General features: G+C 46.0%; 1 protein-coding gene across 7 annotated transcripts in view; it reads right to left on the bottom strand.

Annotated features, from left to right (window-relative positions):
- The window catches only part of DYNC1I1 (dynein cytoplasmic 1 intermediate chain 1), a 222,370-nt gene that overhangs the window by 21,583 nt on the left and 176,585 nt on the right, over positions 1-24,202 (bottom strand). For all 7 annotated transcript variants that reach the window (XM_077303653.1, XM_077303652.1, XM_077303655.1 and 4 more), the window contains one exon: positions 5,474-5,614. In XM_077303653.1, the coding sequence (XP_077159768.1) occupies positions 5,474-5,614 (141 nt within the window). The remainder of the gene's footprint in view (positions 1-5,473; positions 5,615-24,202) is intronic.

The following is a 24,202-nucleotide window of genomic DNA, read 5'->3' as shown; positions in this document are numbered from 1 at the left end:
CAGTCTCCAGATCTAACCATTTGTTCTCCCCAGCTTCCAGGTTTCCTCTTGTTCTCCCAAATTAACCTTTGCCTCTAAACGTGCCAAAAAAATATGCAGAAGTATTTTCACTCCCACAGTCAAAAGGCTGACTGGGAATCAGGCTGGGCTGGACCCTAAGAAGGGCTGATGAAATAAATGTAAAGACCTACAAACATCATGAGGACCAAGCACAGAAGAAGTCCACATCAAGTGTTTGGAAAGTGAGAAAAAGGCTCTCTACAGACTTGTCCATAGAGCCATCTCTAGAAAAAGAATAATCAGTTCCCAGCTCAGAAATACAGAGACTCCCAAAGAAATTGTGTTGATTTTAGGTCTGGGAGGACTGTCTATAGCAGGGGTAGTCAAACTGCGGCCCTCCAGATGTCCATGGACTACAATTCCCATGAGCTCCTGACAGCGAATGCTGTCAGGGGCTCATGGGAATTGTAGTCCATGGACATCTGGAGGGCCGCAGTTTGACTACCCCTGGTCTATAGTGTTGTTGTAGCAGATTTCACACAATAGGCTTATTTTGACCATTAGCCACATGCCAGGGGCAAGGAATTATTTCTTGCCAAATTTGTCATTGAAGCAGGACTGCAACATACAGATTTGTAAAATTGTTTGTGGACCAGTCGTATATTGGTGCTTCTTTTTAAATCCCTGAAGTGAGATACCCACCTTCTTTAGAATTCATGTAAGTATCCAGCATTTATATGTCCTGGATTCTCTATACTTCTTTCTGTTGCTAGTCGTGTGCTATGCAATCCAGGGCTGCCTGCAGTTTAGGATTTAATTTGTCAAACACCCTGATTTGAAAAGCATTATGTGCACACAAATTCAACATAAATCAGCAGGGCTTTTAAAAATCGCGATGCCAGTCCTTTGGAGCGGCTGCCTCAACCCCATCCCTGACGAATATGATTTTTGGAACAAATTCATGGATTTAGAATGGCCGGACAATTTCTCTCCAAGTACTTTGCCTTATTTTGCTGTGGATTAGGTTCCTGGTGTTTCCGACATTCTCTTCTTTCCCCCTTTCCTTTAGTCGCGAAGCCATCCAATGTGTCAGTCGTATTATGATAAACTTTTAAAGAAATCAAAAAATGTTATAAATCTAAAGCACCGGCCGTTCATATTTCAATGGGAGCAATTTTAAGGACCTGCTTAACTTTCCTGTTGAACCCACCAGGGCTTCAATGCGCTTGACTTTTGGCTCGAGCATTCTGAAGGAAAAAATCATTATAAACTAATTGTTCTAAATAGCCAGGCAAAGGATCAAAGAACCAATTGCTTTCATTTCTGAAGGCCTGCAAAGGGCTTTCTCATTGGCTGATGCCACGCAGCCCTGATTACTTTTTCCTGGCACCTGAACACTTGCATGGAATCCTTTCTTCCTGCTGATGTTCCAGGGAAAAGTTTATCTGCCTAGCCCAGGTCAATGGTTCAAGTGAAACAACCGTAAGCCAAGTGGAGGATGAAGGCCCAATCCTGTTCACATTTCCACATGCTTGCGATGCATCGCTTACAGTGGAACGTCCAGGTCAGGAACAGCGGGCAGGATGTGCACCTTTCATCGAAATCTCCATCTGAGAAGAAACGATAAACGTTTCCATTGGCCACGCGATATTAAATACCCTCCACGGGAACACCTGTGGGGATTTGTCCACCTCTCCTTCCCTTAAAGAAAATGAAAAAAGAAAAGAAATGCCAGAGAGAAATCCTGTCCTTATTCATCCTCTTTCAGCTACACACTTTATAATTAAGCCGGCTCTGCAGCTTCCTGCTCCAAAGACTTCAAAAGACCTCGCGCCTCCCCTTGACAATCCAGTTTGCCGTACGGGTCCCTCCTTACCTGTCTAAGGTGATTTATGGCAAACAGCAGTTTAAATAAAGTTCTTGCATTTGCCTTCAACTGAAATGTATATCATAGTTACATGAAAGAAGGAATTAATCCCTGCCCTACCCCACCCCTAAAAGATGAAGAAAATATTGTTGCTTTGATAACATGGTTTATTCTCCAAAGGGCTTCGATCCACGTGTGTACAAGTCCACCACCTACGGGGGCTTCTCCACTCAGCTGACGAAGACGGCTCTGCATGGCCTTCAGGACTCCGGTCTCAGCCCTGTTAAGGCAGCCTTTCCGCACTTTCTGATTTTTCTGCTCTTAGAGCCTCACGCTGCTATTCTGCGGTTCAACAAATTATCGTTTTACTTTGTTTCCGTCGTGTTTTAAACTCAACCAAATGCTTCAAAAGACTTATCTCTTCCATCTGCAGGGCCTCCAAATTCTTACAAGGGTCGAACTGTTACGTTTGCTGTTCAACACACAGCAGAATAGATTTACAACGTGTGAGGCAGATGATTTTTAAATCTTGTCTGTGACATTCTGAATATTAAGCCGTAGCATGGTTCTGGAGGGGGGGGCATAGGCAAGTTCAAGGGGACAATTTGTGTAAAATCAAAACTGTGCTTGTTGATTTCACCACTGAATATAAGGAAAAGCTGCAAGCCTTTGAAATCAAGGCTGATATTAAATGAAACAAATTTGTAAAAGAGCCACTGCAAAGCTACAGTAAGATATATTGATTTCCAAATACAATACATATCTTCTCGGAAAGCTTTCTAGCTTTAAGGTTTCACTGACGCTGTGCAAGGTCTGACTCCTATTTTTAAATTACTGCCTGCTACTGGAATGAAAACCTTTCTCCTTAAGTTTCAGGATGTCGGCGATATACGGTTTGCAAATCACGACTAAAAATGTATGTGTGTTGGGAGGGATGGCCTGTGCACAAGAATAAAAACACATACATGATTATGTAGGTAGAAATTGCATGATATATTCTTCGAATTAAAAATAAAACCTGATCCCTAAGAGAATGAAAATAATAATCACAAAAGGATAAATAAAAATACTGTACCACTATCAAACCATTCCTTTTTTCTGATTATATAGCTGATGGACAGATAAGCATGTCTATTCTTTAAAATAAAAGTAATCTCAGCCTGTTCCTTTCATTTCATAAAATGGCAAAACAGTGATCTTGATACTAAGAAAGGTTTGTAAATGGCCTGGGCCTAGTCGTCTATGGGGAGCAAAAAATCTCCTCCAGATGACTAAACAAAGAAACTTTACAGAAATCTTCTTTTGTGCTATCAATTAGGGAATAGTAAAATATTTGTATGGGTTAGTAATTTGCACCAACTTACATGCACGAGTGATACTTTCACCACAAGGGAACACTTGGGAAGGTAAACTGTACACATTTCAGAGGAAGCATACTTCGGATTTGTTTTTTAAATCTCTTATTAAAACTGCATTCAAATGCTTATGCTTAAAAACAACAAGGGAGACTCTGCAAATCTTAAAATACAACTGAGGGCTAATGATGGCCTCCCCCCTTCCCACCACTTCTCAATCAAGGCCTGCCTTCCCCTTTCCTGATGCAGCAGATCCTTTTGAACCAAAGACATCAAGCAGTGGAAGCGACCCTCTAGAACAGGGGTAGTCAAACTGTGGCCCTCCAGATGTCCATGGACTACAATTCCCATGAGCCCCCTGCCAGCATTTGCTGGCAGGGGCTCATGGGAATTGTAGTCCATAGACATCTGGAGGGCTGCACTTTGACTACCCCTGTTCTAGAACATTCCCTCTCCTGGAAGCATCCGCTCTGTCCCAGGGCCAATTCAGGCCCCCCGTGCTGTTTAGCCAAGCAGGATCATCTCACAATCGTTTCAGATGGCCTGTTCTTGTGCTGCAACTCAGACAGGGTAGCAACATAGCCCCAACCTGAAACATGTTTGTGGTTAGGTGCGAAGTCGTGTCCGACCCATCGCGACCCCATGGACCATGATCCTCCATTAACCATGTTACTTGGATGTAAATTCCACGGATTTCTGAGCAGTTAACTTCCAAGTGAAACTGCAGATCTACGGGATGCATAGTGACCTGGAAGAAGTCCCTCTGAACTCTGGAGGATGAATTTCCGTGTGGATATAAATGGGATCAAGTACCATGCCTACCTAAGGACTTCAGCTATCCAACCCAACCTCGGGGGTCTTTTTTCAGAAGCATGTCCTGCTGGACTCAATGAGATTTCTTTCCAGCTGAGTGGTCCTAGAAGGGCTGCAGTCATCCCAAATTTTCTCTACTGGGGCATAAACGACAGTTTGAGACTATTTCTCCTTTTGGGGTTTTCCGTTATCTAAGTGTCAGAAGGGGAACATTGAAACAAAATTAGAAAAACCCACTTTGAGTGTTCAGACTTAGACAAAGGGATGCTCCGGTGAAATCAGCCTGTGAAAATGGGGCCGTTTGCCCTGGGCGGAAAAGAGGGTGCTCAAGAGCCATATAAAATGCAGATGTGCAGGTCACCTACACTTCCACGCTGGGCCTCACCTTTGAGAAGAGGACTCAGCTGGGAGTGGGAACTCTATGAAAGGTCAGAAAAGAAACAGGTCTAGAAGTTACGGGGCTTTTTAAAAGGTTTCCCAGTAGGCACACTGTCTCCTCTGTGTTTTGAAATGGGGCCTAGATTAAGGTGACCAGATTTTAACATTGGTAAAGCGGGACACCATTGACTGTGGGGGGGGGGGGCTCTTGATTAAAAATTTGGTCTTTATGGAGCAACAAAATTTTTCATAGAACGCAAAAATAGTATTGCATTTATATATTTATATATATATATATATATTTTTTACTTGCAACATAAGTACAATTTGCCAGGTGCCCCCAGATGTCCCTCCAAAAGTGGGACAATCTGGTCACCTTAGCCTAGATGCAGTGTGCGGTGGTGCTCATGATCAATGGGAGAGAGCAATATATAAACAAAACAAACGGCACCAGTTCCTTGCAGCGTGTTTTGTTTGCGGCCCTTCCGCAGCCGCCTGGAGCTTGGCAGGGAGCGCAAGGATGAAATGGTGTTTCAACTGTACGTGGAGAGAGACCCTGCGAGGGATCCTGCTGGGAAAGTCCGTGGAGGAAAACCGGCTGCTTTGTCCCTTGAAGGCCGAGGGGAAGCGGGGCGGGGTCGGCGGGCAGCGCTCGTCGAAAGACACACGCGGCGAGGCAGGGCTCCGCTTCCACCGGCAGGAACAGGCAGCGGCGCATCGACGGCGGAGGGGCCGCTGGGATCGGGCGCAGGCGTCTTCCTCCGTCCTTTCCCCCTTGCAAGACAGGGTCAAAAGCAACAAACAAACAAAAAAACGGAGCGAAAGAAAGGGAAGGAAGGAAGGAAGGAAGGAAGGAAGGAAGGAAAGAAAGAAAGAAAGAAAGAAAGAAAGAAAGAAAGAAAGAAAGAAAGAAAGAAAGAAAGAAAGAAAGAAAGAAAGAAAGAAAGAAAGAAAGAAAGAAAGAAAGAAAGAAAGAAAGAAAGAAAGAAAGAAAGAAAGAAGAGCCCCCCCCCGGGCCCCGATCCCTCCCTGCCTCCCTCCTGCCCGGCGGCCGCCTCACCTCGGTGTCATTATTGAGGTCCCAGAGATCGAGGCGGCCCATGCCGTCCACGCAGGCGAAGAGCGCGGGATGCACGGGCGACCACATGACGTCGTAGACATAGTCGGCATTGTCTTCAAAGGAGTAGAGCGGCTTGTTGTGCTGCGAGAGGCAGAGAGAAGCAGGAAGACTTTGTGGCGCTACCGCTGCCTCGGGCTGTCTGGCGAGTCTAATTAAAAACTTTGCACATTCAACCAAGTGTCATAAAACTTCCCCCAGATGAAAGGTCCGCGGACGGGAAAGGTGGGGCGGCCAGGGCGCCCTAATGGGGGGCGGCGGGGAGGGGGGGCAGCTACTGTCCGGGGAGGGGAGGGGGGTCAAGGAAATGTAAAGAGCGATATAGGGGGGAGGGGAGGAGTAGGGCGAATTGGGCCGGGGAGGGGAGGATGGCCCAGAACGTTCCATGCAGGTAAAGGGAGCTGCAGCCCATTAGTTCCCTGGGGAAGCCCGGGAAGAGGGGGGGAGGGGAGGGGAGGGGGAGATTTTTGCATGTTGTTCGCACAAATGAATTGAAGTTTGCAGTCGACCCTGATAAGGATCAGGAGATTCCCCGGCACAGGGAGGGAAGCTAAAGACTACCACCTAGCGGCGTTTCCGAGGCTGCACCAAGCAATGCCACCAAACACACACCTACAAACACACAAGAACAAGCCAGAGAGTACACAGCTATATTTTGGAAGGGGGTGGGGGTGGGGATGACCAAAGGTGGTGTGCTGCAGTCTTAAACCATGTGAGGAAATCGTTCCGATGCCTGCACTGAAGGAGATGCTCGTTCAGAAAGCTGCCCCATATTTTAAAAAACTCATTTCTATTTACATTTCTGATCTTTTTTTTTTTTGTAAAAAATGGGAAATGGGAAATTCAAAGCGTTTCCAGAGACACAGGAAATCTTGACAGGTTGACCCTCACAAACCATGCTGGTGGATCATATTTCTGCAACCAGTTTCTATGTATCACCCAACTGGTTCTGACAACTGAACACCAGTCGTTGATGGTTGTTGATGTTTCTTACTCAGGAGAAGAAAGAAGGAAAGGATGGTTTGGTTGGATGAGCTGTACAACATCGGAAGAACAAACTGGTGTGCGGCTGGCTCCACCTTGTCTGTGAACTGGGAAAGGACAACCTGCAAGACTGTGAGGGTGGCAGGTCGTGAGAGGACAGACCACAAAGACGAGTTCAGGGCCAGAGGTCTGGGAGAACAAACACATCCTTCAAGAGGCCAGGAGAGCTCTGCTGCCTGGGGCAGTTGCTGAGAAGACCCGGCCACACCTGCTGGCTTTGCAAAACAGGTTGTCTTCCACCGACCTCATTCCAGGCAGGTTCACGGTGGCAATACTCATCAGGATTTTATATGAAAGGAACTTAAAAATATATGTAATCGTGGCTTTTGTACGAGGGGCCGTGTGTGAGGAGGCCGAGGTTCAGGATATTTCATTCTTGAAACATGCCCTAGGAAGTCAGCCTCCATTTATTTCCAGATGTGTGCATAAGGAAGGATCGGTCAGTCCTCTTCCCAAGCGACAGAAAACATCCACCCGTATACGCTTGATAATTTAACTCTTCACTGGCGTTCCTTTGCTTGCCAGCCTACAGTCTGTGGCTGATCAAGTTACTTCCATCAATTTCCTTTGCCCTCAGCAGGGTTTCTCTTCCCAGTTCTTTTTCTTCAGAGCAAGGCAATACGCACTTTCTCGATATTCTGAAATCCATCTCTTTCTCTCTCTCTCTGTCTCTCTTTCTGGCCTCCCTACCCCATCACCAAAGCACTGACAGTGTACGCAGGGAAGTGGCAGGGTTCAGAGAGCACAGCTGCCAGGAGAGCTCTGCCTTTTAAGTGCAGATTTCACAACAGACTGGAAGTTAGAGGCAAGTTTGAAAAGTGCACCGGGATGGTAAGCTATAATTGGGTGCCATGAATTATTCAGTGCATCTGGCTCGTCTTAGTCTGATTCCTGAATAATGGCTTTGCTAATCCCTGATCAATTAATGCAAAATGAAATTTAAATGATAATGAAAACTCTAGAGATGAAAAGAAATTAAGTGTTCTTTTAGCATGTGACAGAAATCTAAACAATGGGATTTTTACAAGTATGATTGTGTATGTGTGCATGCATGTGTGCAATAGTTTACACCAGATACACGCCCTTTCTGCTATCGGTATTAACACTGCCAGGTTAATCACCTCTTTACAAGAAAGGTGTGCTAGAGATCCTACAGAGCCCTCAAAACCATAATAGCATCTTTTGTTTATAAAGTGTGACTGCATTTCTAGTCGTCTGCATTCCATCAGCATTACCCGCTTTGTGTATGCCTGTAATGGTCATTCAGGAGGGTGTGCTTTCATTCTGTATCTTGGCCATGCAGCCACAGGAGGGAATGTCTCCACTCTCATGCTTCCCTGATTGGGGGTAAAATTCTTCTCACCCAACTGGCTGATGACCTGGACAACTGGCTTACTCCTGCTGCACGCCCAGAGTGGCGAGCACCCGTGTTTGACGTGGCCGACTGAATTCCTTTTCTTTTGAATTTCCCTTCTAAAGAATCACTTTCAGTGAAGGCTTTTGCTCTGCTCCCTAGAGATGACATTGGTGTGCAGAGGATAGAGGCCACCCAGATAACTGGGATACACATGGTGACTCAGGCCTGGTGAGAAGACCTGATGGGCAGCCCTGCATGTTGTTTCGCATGTCTGTCCCATTCATTCACTGAAAGGAGGGCCTTCCCTGTTTCACCTTACTGCTCTCCATATTCTAAGCACTTGTCTTCCCAGCCTGCCTCTCTCCCAGGATTGGAGCTGGTTTGCAAGAAAATAGGTTTGAACAGAGCACAGGAAGATAAAGTGGAACGAGGAGAGTGAAAGTTAGAACATTTCCACACTAGGGTTTTGGCTCCAATTTCCATTTGCATAGGGTCAAGTTTAAATTTCCCTTTTCTGGTGAAGACCCAGCTGGCCCCCGCAGTTGGCCCTCCACAAGAGAATCCTCAGAAATCTGGCTCTCACTTTTTGAACCCAGAGCCAACAGGGCATGAGTCAGGTCTCGCCAATGTGAATACATGGAAATTCTAGTGTTTTGGATCTGTGTCCATTTTGTTCCCTCCCACCTCGGAGTGTCATTTCCATTGGCAGCCTTCCCCCACCCCCCCACTTGTCCATCCTGACAAAAAAAAAGCCAGTAATCTGGCAGTGTCATTTTGCTGCATCTGAATGACTCTCCCCTTCCTTGTCTGACATCTTTTTGGCTTTTCTGTTTGAAACTCACCATTGCATTGTAACGTGATTCCACTATAACACATTCTCCCTGCCCCCAGCTGCCTGCCTCCAGTTCCACATCACATCAAGGGGCATGAATAAGATTCCAGGGAGGCGGAGCCACTCTGGCAGCGAGGGGCAGGTTGGCTTTGCTAATCTGCTCGGCGCAGATATGCCGTGGCAGGACAGAAGCTGGCAACACCACAGCAGCTTGCCTCTTAGAGCAGTTGGGAAGAGCTTGCCCCTGGGACCAAGCAGCAAGGTTTTGGAGTCTTGAATTTCTGTTCAAAGGAGAGCAGGCCAGTGAAAAAGCACCTGCCTTGGAAAGGGGGAGACGCTGCTTGATGTGCAGCCACATTGTTTTCTATGAAGGAAGAAAGGTTATTTCCCTCCCACTCTACTGGAGGAATGCCGGGCTGGCCCACAAAGTAATTCCCACACTTGGCCCACACCATTAAGAGCTCAGAGTGTGCCAAATAAGACTGAATGTATCATTTTGGTGGGTGTGAGGTCTTGAACCCAGTGACTACATTTGGTTTCAGTACGAAGGTACTAAAGTCCTGACTACCTGCCCCCTCTGCGGGTCCTGTCATCATGAAAAGCGGGACCACAGGTACCAGTGCCCCTTCTCCGACCTTCCCACGATCACCAGCTTCCCAGAACTGGGTCTATGCACAGAGGAAGTGATCCCTGCTGCTGGAAAAGGTTGGAGCCAAGTGGTCCAAGAAGGGTTAGCAGAGTTGCTGGGATCTGGTTGTAGTCAGGACTTTAGTACCTTCGTACTGAAACCAAATGCAGTCACTGGGTTCAAGGCCTCACACCCACCAAAATGACACATTCAGTCTTTGGCAGAACCCTGTTCTACGTTGTGATTGGAAGAGCCATATGGCACCCTCTTCATGCAGGCTTCTTGATAGGTAAACCCTTACTATTGTCAGCTGCCTCCCTACTATCACAAAGAATTGCTTGCATACTCTTCTCCCTAAAAGAAAGCAAGTATACCTACAGCTTTGTTTTAGGGCTAAAGTTCCAGATGGTTCCCCCTTTGCATCTGCATGGAAAGATCTTCCTTAATCCAGGAGGCGCCACACGGTAAGAAGCTTGCTACTTAGAGGAAGGCATGTGGACATGTTCACAGGTTTTAACTAGCATTTAACTGCTTAAAAGCTACAGTGAAATCTATCCACTTTGCTTAGTTCATAATGAAGCTGGGCTCTACATGAAGGTACGCCTCTGAACTGTATTTCCACAACATAAAGCTGTATGATCACAGTTCTTAGTTTCACCAGAGGCCCATTTTTTCTGTCTTCTTCTCTGTTCTCAAGCTCCCTATGAACCTGTCTATATCTCCTCAGAAAGAAAGAAACAGTTATGCTTGCTGAGGAGTTTTTAGCCAGTTATTTAAGTGCTTCAAAGAGCCAGCTTGGTGGAGTGGTTAGGAGTCCGGACTTCTAATCTGGCAAGTCAGGTTTGATTCCGCACTCCGCCCCCCCCCCATGCAGCCAGCTGGGTGACCTTGGGCTCTACAAAACTGTTCTGGTCGATATCAGGGCTCTCTCAGCCTCACCTATCTCACAGGGAGTCTGTTGTGGGGAGAAGAAAAGGAGGATTGTAAGCCACTTTGAGGCTCCTTCAGGTAGAAAAAAGTGGCATACAAGAACCAACCAAGAATTTCAAGAAGAGCAATTATGTCTCTAATGACCAATGGTTATCACCTTCACAAAAGTAAACTCCTTGAATACTTTAAAGGGATTAATGATAGTTAAACCAATTACAGCCCAGTTTAAATACAGACTATGGATACACAACACACTTACACAAAGCACTTAAGATTATGTCTATACCATAAACATACATCCATTTTATACTGTTTAAATGACCAGATTTCCCTAAAGGTTCCTGAGAATTGTAGCTCAGTGATGAATACTCAGTGCAAGTGATAGCCATCCCCTCATTCACCTAACTATACTTCCCAGACCTGGAATGATAATGATCGTCACAATGTGGCACAGATGCCCCCTTACGATATGTGTACATATGCATGTATGCCTATCTCAGGAAGAAAGTACCTACCTATTATTTACAGCTGTCTAATGCATGGGAGGAAAGGGAAGGTGACTGTAAACTGCTTTGAGACTCCTTCGGGTAGAGAAAAGCGGCACAAAAGAACCAACTATTCTAAGGTACCATACAAGCCTAGAGGAAAGATATGGAAGACTGATAATCATCTTCAGTCCAGCCTTTCTTAGCTTTAATAAAGCCACAGAAGTTTGCTTCTACCATCCAACATCCAAAGAGCATTTAATGTGACTGATCACATTTCACCCTAGCGCACAGAATTTATTTTCTTATTTAGAGCAGTGGTCTTTAAGGTTTCTAAATCAGGACCTACATTTAACCCCCAACTGGCACATGGGGAACTGGGGAGCTGCAAGCACATGACAGGAAGCCATATAACATCACAAACAATGACCTCAAGTCACATGACAGGAAAAGGCCAGTGTGATAGCACTACCAGGACCACAAGCAGCAGGCACAAACCAAGTACCCGGAAGTAAATCATCGTGAGAAACAAGCCAGTACAAGATGGTTCAAAGATATCTTTTCTTCTTATAAAAGCTTTCCCTTGCCTTCTAGCTTCAGAGTTCCAAAATCATGCCATCTGTATATATGGAGGGCAGATACAATAAAGTCTAGATAAATAAAAGGATGGGTGGGTGGGTGAGTGGGCAGACTTCACAAAAGTTGGATGGATAAACTTTATAAAAATTATGTAAAACACTTCAGCTCTTTGACACGAATAATACGTTGCATGTCAGCTACTTCTTATTGCATTGAACTGATCTGCAGAAATTTTCAGTTTCCTGTTTTATTATTATTATTATTATTATTATTATTATTATTTCGATTTATTTCCCGCCACTCCCAAATGGCTCGCGGCGGGTTACAATGTCTTAAAAAACCCATTAAAACTCCCATTAAAAGACTTTGAAATGTCACAACATGGCAGCACAATAATAAGATCCCCTTCCTACCCCCATTCCTAAAAAAGGGGGGGTGGAGGAGAAGGAGGTCAACGATGTTCAGGAAGCCCGAGGGAGAGCAGTCGATGTACCCCGGCAGCCCCAGCCTCAACCATAGACCTGGCGGAAGAGCTCCGTCTTGCAGGCCCTGCGGAACGTTAAAGGGTCCCGCTGGGCCCGCAGCTCACCCGGGAGCTCATTCCACCAGGTGGGGGCCAGGACCGAAAAGGCCCTGGCCCTGGTCGAGGCTAGGCGTGCTTCCCTAGGGCCGGGAACGACCAGAAGATTCTCACTCGCAGAGCGCAGAGCCCTGCGGGGGGCATAGGGCACTAGGCGGTCCCTCAGGTATGTGGGTCCCAGCCCGCGTAAAGCCTTAAAGGTTAGAACCAGAACCTTGAACCGGATCCGGACAGCAATTGGTAACCAGTGCAGCTGCCTCAGCACAGGCTGGATGTGGGCCCTCCAAGGTGTGCCGGTGAGGACCCTAGCGGCTGCATTTTGTACCAGCTGGAGTTTCCGGATCAGAGACAGGGGTAGGCCCGCGTAGAGCGAGTTACAGAAATCTAATCTGGAGGTGACCGTTGCATGGATCACAGTGGCCAGGTGTTCGGGGGACAGGTAGGGCGCTAGTAGCCGGGCTTGGCGAAGATGGAAAAATGCCTGGCCGGCTACTTTCCTGACCTGCGCCTCCATAGTCAGGGAGGCATCAATGGTCACACCCAAGTTTCTAGCCTGGGACGCGATGGTAAGATGCGCCCCTGCCAGGGTGGGTAAATGCGCTTCCTGTTCCCGCCCCCTACTTCCCAGCCACAGGACCTCCGTCTTGGAGGGGTTGAGTTTCAGGCGACTCTGCTCAAACCATTCTGTCACTGCTTCCAAACATCTGGCGAATGGTTCTGGGGGGGAGTCTGGGTGGCCGTCCATGAGGAGATAGAGCTGGGTGTCATCAGCGTACTGATGGCAGCCCAACCCAAAACTCCGTACCAGCTGGGCCAGAGGGCGCATGAAGATGTTAAATAGTGTGGGGGAGAGAACCGCGCCCTGTGGGACCCCACAAGGGAGTCCATAAGGGCGCGAGAGCTCATCCCCCACTGCAACCCTCTGGGTCCGGTTCTGGAGGAAGGAGCGTATCCAGCGCAAGGCTGTACCCCGTATCCCCGTACCGGCGAGGCGGTGGCCCAATATCTCATGGTCCACGGTGTCGAAAGCAGCCGACAGATCCAGAAGGACCAGCACGGCTGACCCGCCTCTATCCAGCTGGCGACGGAGATCATCCAGCAAAGTGACCAACACCGTCTCCACCCCGTGGCCAGGACGGAAGCCAGACTGATATGGATCGAGTGCCGAAGTTTCATCCAAGAAAGCTAGGAGCTGGTCCGCCGCAGCCCTTTCCACCACCTTGCCCAGGAACGCTAGATGCGACACCGGGCGGTAGTTGGCAGGGTCCTGCGGGTCCAGCGTTGATTTTTTCAGGAGCGGGCGAACCACTGCCTCCTTCAGCCGCTCGGGGAATTCCCCGGAACTCAGGGAAAGGTTGATAATATCCCTGAGTTGGCCTCCTATCCCCTCTCCGCTCCCCTTGAGAAGCCAAGAGGGACAGGGATCAAGGGGGCAGGTGGTCGCCCTGACCGACCCCAGCAACTTGTCCACTTCGGAAGAAGAGAGCCGTCTGAAGCCATCAAACCTCGCTGCCAAAGACGGCCAACAGGTCTCCAGTTCATTTACTGTATTAATTGTGACAGGAAGGTCATGGCGAAGCGACAAGACTTTATCCACAAAAAAGCTCGCTAATGCCTCGCAGCCAAGTGCCAATTGACTAATATTTTGGCGCCCCTGAAGGGCGGTAAGGGATCTAACTACCCTAAATAATTGGGCCGGGCGAGAGCTTGCGGACGCGATTTCCGTGGCGAAGAACTCTCGCTTCGCCACTTTCACCGCCATCTCATACGCCCTCATAAGCGTGCGATAAGATGTTCTTGCAGCTTCGTCGCGAGTCTTCCGCCACACTCGCTCTAGTCGTCTCACCTCCCTCTTCTTTTCCCGGAGCACCCCCGTGTACCAGGGGGCCCGTTTGAGTCGAGGGCAGAGAGGACGCTTAGGGGCAATCTCATCTATAGCGGCTGTCAGACGGGACTGCCAGTCCTCTACTAACGCCGCCAGTGAGTTGCCAGGAGGCATCGGGTCCCGCAGAGCATTCCGGAAACCAATTGGATCCATGAGTCTCCGCGGGCGGGCAAAAGTGCGCCCGCCGCCCAACTGGGGAGGGGGTGGCATCACAAGCCGGGCCCGCAGGGAGGCAGCTATCACTAAGCAGGTTGTAGCAGCTGGGGAAATCATAACAAAGTAACAAGCTATTGCTGTTTCTTGTAGAGGCAGTCATTTAATTCAAAGGCACTATAACAAGCCCCAAACAAATATTTTTTAGGTTCCGTCAGTTTTGGTTCTGTCCGTGTAATGGCTGTAAATAGGAATGTGGGTGTTTGATCATCTCAAAACTGTTAGTATATATTCAGGAGGAGCATTGTCTTGTGATAATTTATGGTTTTAAGCAAGTATACAGGACTGATTCAGAGTAAACTACTTCCAGGTATTTATGAGTAGAACAAACAAACAAAATGTTTACATGTTTTGATTAATGGAAGAATCAACTTTGATTGCTGTGACTTTACCTGTATGACTTTAAATTCTGTATGACTTTAAATTCACTAGTACTCAGCTGTTCTCCTTAACAAGCTGAGGAAGACCAGTATTGCAATCCTAAGCAGAGCTATGCCCTTTTAAGTTACAGAACGGTATAACTGTGCTTTGGATTGCATTGTAGAGTGTATGTCCTCAGCTGAACCCCAGTATGTTGAGCACCAGCTGCCATTAGGTATGCCATGCCCTGCTTTGAAATCATGAGGCAGGTCCCCAAAAAGAGCATGGATTCTGCTAATACATTTGGAATCCTGTTTGCTGGTGTCAGCCTCAGGAAGGGAGCAGAGCTATGATCTCACAAGGCCAGTTTTGTGGGCAGCAGATCCAGCAGACCAAATTAATTTTTTTTTTTTTAACATAAGAATTATCTGATCAAAAGAGAACAGGGAATAGAGGCTGAGCATCAAGAGTGATGTCGTGAGGGTTAAGCCAAGGGTTGTTCTCTCACACCCTTGCTCTCTATGAATATGTACTAGCAGCAAGGCCTTCCAAACCAGGGCAACTCCGCCCCCCCCCCCACCCAAACAACAACAACAATACTCAAGAAGCTCTATAAAGGCTGGCAACCCAGCAGCTGGGGCTGTGAAGAAACTTGAGAGGGTCCACAACTCATAGGTTGAACACTACCATCTTAAGACATTTGCTGAAGGGGGAAGGTTACAGTAGCATGTAGACTTGCCAGAAGAGTCTTCCAAGGGAGGGAGTTTGGCCTGCCATCCCGGTAAAACCAGGTGCTAAACTAACCAAGGAGGTAAAGGTTTCACCAGCAGAGTATCTTTTTGTTATGGTTAATGAACAAATATAAAATACAATAAAAACACAACTGTAGAAGATGGGGACTCATCTTTTTTGAGATCTTCTTTCAATGAAAGAATGACACCCTCCCCCCCCCATAATAATCAAAGTCCACTGCCATTCAATAGTGCTACTTTGTGTTCTGTATCACTCCTTTCCTTGGTGGGCTTGGAATGGTGGAGGGTCACCGTGGCAGGGTAAGAATATCTGCATCTAAGAATCACTCCGGCCGCAAAGACGCTAAGAAGTGTTGGTTCGCTTAATTGATCTGTATGCCATGGATTTTTTTTTTTATGTACTTCATTTCTGCATAAACATGTGGAAGCAATTATAGGAAGGGAATGAAGGAGGGTGAGAGGGAAAGGGAAAGGGTTTCAAGCACGGGCTCAGTCTGGAGATAACATGACGATTAGCATTTTGTGGTTTCCTTTAAAGTTAGGCGATCATGGCTGAGTTTAGAGGAAGGAACCAAGAAAAAGAACCTGGTCAAAAGTACAGGAGATTCAGTCCAACTTAAAACCTAAGGGCATCATCCTAAGTGAGACTTAGAAAACCCCTAGGTTTAAAACATCACCAATGTGAATGTCGTTAATGAAACTCAGCAGCAGCAACTAGGATTTTCGGGGACAGCCATTAACTTTAATCCAGGAGTAGTCAACCTGCGGTCCTCCAGATATTCATGGACTACAATTCCCATGAGCCCCTGCCAGTAAACACTGGCAGGGGCTCATGGGAATTGTAGTCCATGGACATCTGGAGGAGCACAGGTTGACTACCCCTGCTTTAATCTATAACACAGTGAGAATCAACACAGAGTAGTTGTCAGTTTATGATCAGAGTGAGTTGGGTTCAAATCCCTGGTTAGTTATGAATTTCACAGGTCACCTTGGGCCAATCTCTCTCTCTCTCTCTCTCTCTCTCTCTCTCACACACACACACACACACACACACATCCTAATTTACCTCACTGGAGAGATGTGAGGATTAAATGACACGGATAAATCTTGAGATCCTCAAAGGAAAGGCAAGATAAACATGTAGCAAATCAATGCCCACTTCTCGATCTTTATTACATTCTCTCTGTTAAAGATTGTAATATAGTAAAAGAAAATGCATAGTGATACTGTTATGACTAATCATAAATTGGAGCCTCATCCTGTTCGAGGATGCAGACCACCGGTGCTGCAACAAAAACAAAAGCCCAAATTTTGTTCAAACAGCTGGACATTCAAAGCCAAAGATGTGTTTACATGCAAATGACAAATATTGAACTGAATTGGAATTTATTGCTGAAGCCGAAGCCATAACAACCTGATGGAAGTTACAACTATCTATAATGCAGCTATGGAGAATATGGGACTAAGAAGACATGGGTTCAAAATCCAATTCGTCTCCAACTCATCCTGAACGTGAGCCTGTCACTGTCTCTCTCAGATTAAAATGCCTTGCCAGGTTGTTTTGAAGGCAAAATGGGGGGAAGGGGGACACGCTATGCTCCTTAAGGATGGGCGTACAGATGTAAAGGAGAAACGATTTAAGTATCACTTGAGAAATGCCTAATGAGGAGGAGAAGAGACGGTGAATCCTTCCAGCCAGACACCACCTGACTTTAGGAAGCGTCAGCCTGTCAGGCAGCAGCGATCTGAAGACATGTTTTGGGGTATTTGGGGAGGGGAGCTGGATGCTGACAGGTAAACTGGTGATTTAGTTAATCTCCTTAACGTTTTCGGCGTTTTGCTCAGAAGTGACTCACAACAGGCTGGTGCTGCAGAGCTTATGAGGCATTAAGTCTGGCCGCTTGGTTCGTCTGCTTGATCGCTGGTTAAGCACAAAAAGGGGAGCTGCCCTGGCTGAAGCCTGCCCAGGAGCCACAGAGAAAGACTCTGATCTCATGAGCAGGAAATTGCATGCTGCACATGTTCAGAACGTTTTCTTCTGCTGCGTTCTTTCACACAGGCCAGGGCTAACCTTGGGCACTAAGTGGTTCTGAGCAGCAACAACTGCCAGAAAAGAAAAGAGGTCCTGCCTCTGTTTAAGCCCTCCTCATTCGCTGTTAGCAGCGACATAAAGCAATGGAGGAAAGCTCGGGATCTCTGACCTGCCATCGTGTTCTCTGCACGACGTTCCTCGTCTGTATTCCAGCACCGTAAAAGAATCTAGGAGTCGGCCAGCTAGGGCAGGGCAATTGTTAAGCTAGGAGAGCTTCCCAGTTCAAATGCCGGCAGGAGCTTCTAGGCGGCTTCCTCCCTGATCTCATTGCCAGCTGCTCAAGGACTCCAAGGACACGAATCCTTGGGCCTCCACCAGCACCCACAGCCAGGGGCAGCAACCACAAAGGAGGGCCTGGAGTTCTCCCAGGATTATGATTTATCTTCAGACGACAGAGACCAGTTTTGCCAGAGGTGGGGTTGTCAAATATGGTTTTGGACACCTCTAGAAATTTGAGGGCAGGATAGGGGGAGGATGGAGTTTGCAGAGGAGAGAGACCTCAGTGTGGATATGATGCCACAGAGTTTGCCCTCTACAGCCGCCATTTCCTCCAGGGAAATTGAGTTATGTAGTCTGGATAGCAGCTGGAATTCTGGGGGAATTTCTGGCCCCACCTTGAGGTTGGTAACACTAGGAGGAGGAAATGGGAACTTAGGGAGAACTCCGCGATACTGCAAGCCAGCTTAATTGATTTATTGATTAATTTTGAACAATTTCATTGTGGGCCCAGCATAGCTATGGAAACATCTGCTTCTGCATGAACCACCCATACCACTGACTTTGCTTCCCTGGAGAGCCTCTTGTGACTCCAGGGTAAGGCATTATACAGTCTTTCTTGTGGCAGTCTCTTATTTCCTGGAAAGGCTTGCATTTCGAGGCATTCCCATTTCGAAAGAGATGGCTCACATTGTTTAACTATGTCGTGATGTCACTGTTTAGATTACATCTTCGATTTCTATAATTGGCTTGCGTTTTATTACATTTAATCTTTTCTTAATGTAATCTGCTCTGGTGATATTCTGTGCATCTTGAGAAATGGGAGGGGTGATACACAAACAGAATAGGAAATATAGAACTGTAAAATGTAAAGAGTTCTTGTACCAGCATATAAAATCTTAAAATCAAGCCTATGGCAGGGTGTGCCAGAGCAACATGGCAAATGACGTAGTTGTATAGACGATGCATTGCAGGCAGAAGACCTGGTGCAAGCATCTAGAATCTGTCTAGCCGCCAGCAGTGGAAAAACCCATTAACTTCAAAGGACTTCTCCAGAATAAGGGGTTTCAGAGTTACTGCCGAAGGCTAAATCTTCCATTTGATACTCAGCTACCTTTATCTAAAAAAGAGAATTTCAACAAATGCCTATTCACCAGGAGACTGGATCTCTCCAGATTATCAAAACCACTAATATTTTCAGCTTTTATGTTACCTACCAGCACCGTGCTTGAGGTTCAAAGTGATTATGCCATACCAAACTCTTAAAATCTCGTTTCCCGGTACCTTTTTTCTCTTATTTTGTTTTTTTGTTTTGTTTTTATGTATCTCCCTTTTTCTTTTCTCTTCACAGCACAGAAATCTTTTTCCTTTTCCTTTTCTTTTTATTTTCACATGTTGGTATTGTGAATCTTTCCATTATGCTCCTTTTTCCCCATGAGTTTTCCAAATTGTATGTTTCTTTTATGACATTTTATACCCTCTACTATTCTACTTCACTTGTAATAGAAAGGACGCAAAACCTGATGGCAGTTCTAATGGTAACCACAGGGTAAAGCAGTAAACATCACTGGGTTTATCTTTTGGTACTTGATGTTCCTTTGTCTGCTGTACTTTTTATAGTTTTATAGATCTGTATCACAGAACTAATTTGTATGCTGTTTTATATTTTGGATGCCATTAAAGGTTTTGTGTTGTATTGTGTGGTAATCATTCTAAAAATTAAACAACTTAACGATAATTTAATTGAAATGATTGGGAAGAAGAAACTGAGATCTCCAAATCAAAACGCAAAAGGCAGGATAGCTTTATTGATCACAATTGGATCAGGGTGAGAAAAAAAACAGTTCAGTTTTCCTGAGCAATGGAGAGGCAGTTCCTCTCATCCAATCCCTTGAGACCAGCCTCCTTGCAAACAAGTTCCAGCCTTTTAAAAAGGGATAGCAAAAAGAAAAAATCATCAGGGAGGGAGTATCCTTTTTTCAAAAGGTGAATACATTCATATCCCTCTCCACTGCATTTTGGCTAAGCACTATTATATAATAGATTTGTTCGTACAGTTCATCATCTGTGAAGAATTATGCAATGGACACATACACCGAAATTTCTCTTCACATCCATTTTCCCCTTGTGGTTACAGTGGAACAGATAAGGAAAAACAAGAGAAACATTATGGAAAAAATCAGCACAGACTTGAGATCACCTGACTTAACTTGGGTTTTGCTCCTTCAAATTACCTAGAGAAAGACCATAATCTTCTCCTCATACTGCTGGATTGCAGCCAGACCTCTGGCTCCAGAGGTAAAGGGCAAAAAGTAAAAATCCTGTCTGAACAAGCAGCTCCACCCATTCCTCTGAGTCAGTCTGGCTTTTTGACAACAAAATGAGCTCGGAAGAAAATTCATTCACTGCTTTGCTTCTGGACAAAACCCAAAAAGTTGAACATGCTCAACAGACAGAAAGATTCCCATGTTAACCCAGCAGGCTATTTCCTGAAGAATCTACAGCCTTACTGTAATGATTAATTCTCTCTTCATTTACACAGTTTTATGGGATCCAATATGCAGTAGCAATGTTTTCCAGAAGAGAATTTATTCTCTTTGCTGGAACTAATTTAAAGAAGATACTGGACTTCACGCAAGCTGGGATGGATATATACAATTCTGACTGCCACGGGGGAGAGGGAAGATTAAACAAGCAAGGAAAGACGTGAAAATAGGTCCCTAAAAGTTACAAGTTGCATCTTGTTCATAATCATAAATAGAGGCCAGGGTAGTCTGAGACTTTCCAGTTTAGAAAAGAGATGTCCTGGGGGGAAGGACACGATATAGGTTAATAAAGTCATACAGGGCACAGATAACATTTTTATCTTTTCACTAGTAGCAAAGCCCATTTTTAAAATGGGCTGTAGAGGGGTGGGAGGTCGGAAGGGCCCCTGCAGAGCAGGGTGGCCAAGCTCACTGGCTGGGCTACCGTGTGCTGCAGGAGGCCTCCTGCCCTTCACCCTCAGACCTTTCACCCTTGCTCCTGCACAGCAGAGAGGGCCAAGCAGCAAGTTGGGCCAGATGCCTCCCCTGAGTTCTCCCCACAACTCAGGTGTGTGGCCCATGGCTGGATGGCCTTCCCTGCCCCCCTGAGCTCACCCCAAAGCCAGGAGAATCAGGTGTGTGGCATAGCTGTGGCAGCCAGATGGCCTTTCCCATCCTCCCAATGATCAGAAGGGTGGGGAGTGTAAGACAGTGGAGTGCAATGAAGCATGGTTGAGAGCTGTCCCCAGCTCCCAGGCTTACCTCCTGGCTGCTCTTCCTCCTCATGCCAAGTGCTGGGAAGCAGCACAGAGGAGGAGGAGCAGATGGCGGGGAAGATCTTCTGATTGGCTCTCCATTGGGATTGGGGGGATGTCTCCCTGTGAGGGCTAATCAGAGGCTCAGCATTGTTAGAAGGCCAGAAAGATTTTATGTGGCTTGATAGAGAACACCTTTCCTTCCTCATCCATAATACTAGAACTCAAGGGCACCCAATGAAGATGATGGACAGTAGATTCAGGATGGACAAAAACTTAGTTACTTGATAAGCAATTAAGTTGTCAAATTCACTATCTGTGGTTGGCCGCTAGCAAAGACAGCTTTAAAGAGGGATTGGACAGAATTTATGGAGGATGGGTCTCTCAATGGCTACTTAGTCATGGTCAGTAAAAGGAAAACCTACATCCAGAGGAAGCTAGAGTCTGAAGACTCCAACGTCAGTGGAAGGCCTTGGCCTCTGTGGCCCATTTATTAGTCCTCCTGGGTAAATGGGAGTCCACTGTGCAAAGCAGGATGCTGGAATAGATGGGCCACTGATCTGATGGTGCAGGGTTCTCCTTCTTCCTACTAGATCACTAGACCAGACATGTCCTTTGTCTACTAAAAGGGAAAACAAGAACTACTTTTGTCTCCTTGTATGATCACCTGGAAGTGATTCTTACATGACACATGTAATCAAGGAAATGAGTATTTCAAAATCTGTATATGGAAATCTCAAACAGCAACTTTTTGTGGTCCTCAATAGATCTTGCAGAACACATTTCACCTCTGGCAAGTATTCCAGAGAAAAGCCCTATATGTCTTCCTGAGGCAGGTATCTCTGCAAGAAACTAGCAATGCTGGCTACACTATGGTACACATGATAATTCCAGTCAGATTGTAGACCAGTAGAGACCAGAGGGAAGGCTATTTCCAAGTTTGCTAGCCATGAAGAGCTCACAGGAAGGAAATCTGGAAGTGCCCATCTTCCCACTCCAATTATATAAGAGGACAGAAAAGGAATGTTGTACATTTCTGTTAGAGCCTCTTGTGGCACAGAGTGGTAAGGCAGCAGACATGCTGTCTGAAGCTCTGCCCATGAGGCTGGGAGTTCAATCCCAGCAGCCGGCTCAAGGTTGACTCAGCCTTCCATCCTTCCGAGGTCGGTAAAATGAGTACCCAGCTTGCTGGGTGGTAAACGGTAATGACTGGGGAAGGGCAAACCACCCTGTACTGAGTCTGCCATGAAAATGCTGGAGGGCGTCACCCCAAGGGTCAGACATGACCCGGTGCTTGCACAGGGGATACCTTTACCTTTACATTTCTGTTTAGAAATGAGTGGGGCAGGGGCTATATTTTATTTTAGGTGAATTTAAGGGATTTGTCCAAAGTATGCAACAAAGCCTTATTCATCCCTTATTTCTACTGTCATGTAAATTCTGCAAAGGGGGAAAAGTTTGCTTTCTAGATTGTGTATAACTCATAAACCAGAACATGCCACCCACGCTCATTCCAGTAGTCTCACTGAGGTCAGGCCCTGTGGTTTTCAAAGCAAAGCAGATTTTGTTTGCTTCCTTACCGATACAGCCTATTCCTTTATGGATGGCTCGCAATGGTGCTTTTGGATTTATTTATGCCAACTGAAAATATAAGATTGTGTTTGTAACAACGTTCTTCTTCCCTCACATGCTCTGAATACTCATGACAGTGATAAATCCATACAATTTTATCATACCCACGACTAGCGGTTCAGAAAATGAGGCATGACATTGTTCGGCTGAATTAGTAACTTCTGCTTTCAAACTACACAAACAAGCCCTATGCTTACATTCTTGCTCATATCATTATCCCCTGCTCCTACATAGTTTGCCTTTACATTTAGGCATCCCATTTACTTGCCAGCCCCCAGCTCCTGCCGCTGACAAAATGAGAAGTAGGCAAAAAAAAAAAAATGGTTTGCAAACAGTGACACTCTAGGAATTTCCCCTAGTCTCTATGGTAAAAACCACAGATACTAGAGGAGGCAGCCTTCAGCATCACCTGAAACTCCACCCTATCCAGGCACTGCCCTACAAATCTCCCACAGTGCTGTGAACCCTATTTACATCTGAACTACCACGGTGTAGGTGGCAGCATATATTTTTTGCTTTCATTATTTTGTCATTTGTTAGCATGGGAAGGGTTGAGGGTTGCTTGCCCATTAGCCTTGCTGCTGTCAGGGACAAAGCTAACAGAAAAGCAAAGCTTCACTTAGTATCAACCTCCTGAAACAGCAGGCATCACTGAACGCAAAAGAATACAAGTACTCACCACTATTCCATCATATATGCTGCAAGAACTAGGCCTCCTCTTTATGATCCGGGGAAAGAAAGAGGGGGAGCAACTGGGAGCTGGAGTGGTGCAATGATTAGAGCATCAGACTAGGTTCTGGAATGCCCAGGTTCAAATCCCTGCTCTACTTTGGAAGTTCACTGGTGATCCTGGGTGAGCCACCATCTTTCAACCTAACCTACCCGACAAGGTTATTTTTGTGAGGATAAAGGAGGGGAGAATGATGTGGGTGCTTGGGCTCCTGATTAGTGAGAAAAGCTGGGTTCAATTTTTTTTTTGAAGGAACATGTATAGGAGATGCAACTTCTTGCTGAGGACTGACTCTTCCCTTCCTCTTTCAGATGTTTTATAAAACTTGGACTTGGCCGGAGACCTGAGCCAAAGAGCTCTTCTGCCCTTTGGTGAAAGTCAATGAATCCAAGATTGAATCCGAAATGTGACTTGTTGCTGTTTTCTTTGTTGTTTGTTGGATTATTGACATCAGTGGATAGAGAAAGCTATGATCCTACTTTCAGTTGCAATGCATATCTTCTCTTGATCAGTCAAAGAGCCAGCAACTATGAACAATATGTGCTGTAGGAGCCATGTCGTAGAATGATGACTGCCTGTACTGGTATGACAAACCGAGGCTGCTGGAAGCTTGAAAGCTGAATGGTATTAACAAATGTAGCATTCTTTACAGGACATCCCCATGCAGAGTTTCTCAGGGCAGTCCTAAGATGTATGTCCGCATACATGTTTGCTGTACTGGTTTATACATATTTACAGAAGCATAGTAGGAAAAAGATTTCATGAAAAAGGAACTCTCCAGTATCAGTTGCAGCTTGAATGGATGAAAAATAAAAATAAAAGATGCAGCTGAAATCCTGTTCAGTCCTGTACAGTCTCTCCCTAAAAGCAAGTACTTTCCTTTTGAAGGCACAGCTAAGATTATTTATGGTGAAATAATGGGGTATTTTGATAAAACTCAAACCTGCTTTTTCTTCATGTGGTATGGCATAATTCTCCCTGTGAATGATCACGTGACCAGCAGCACAGGCATGGATGTGCATTAACATTTGTTAATAATCCTTAACAAACAGGTGGCCTTTGGAACAAAAGCTATAT

The sequence above is a fragment of the Paroedura picta genome, chromosome 11, assembly GCF_049243985.1.
Source record: "Paroedura picta isolate Pp20150507F chromosome 11, Ppicta_v3.0, whole genome shotgun sequence".
Taxonomy (NCBI): Eukaryota; Metazoa; Chordata; class Lepidosauria; order Squamata; family Gekkonidae; genus Paroedura; species Paroedura picta.
The sequence above is the reverse complement of the archived record's forward strand: the minus strand, read 5'-3'. Positions and strand labels throughout refer to the sequence as shown.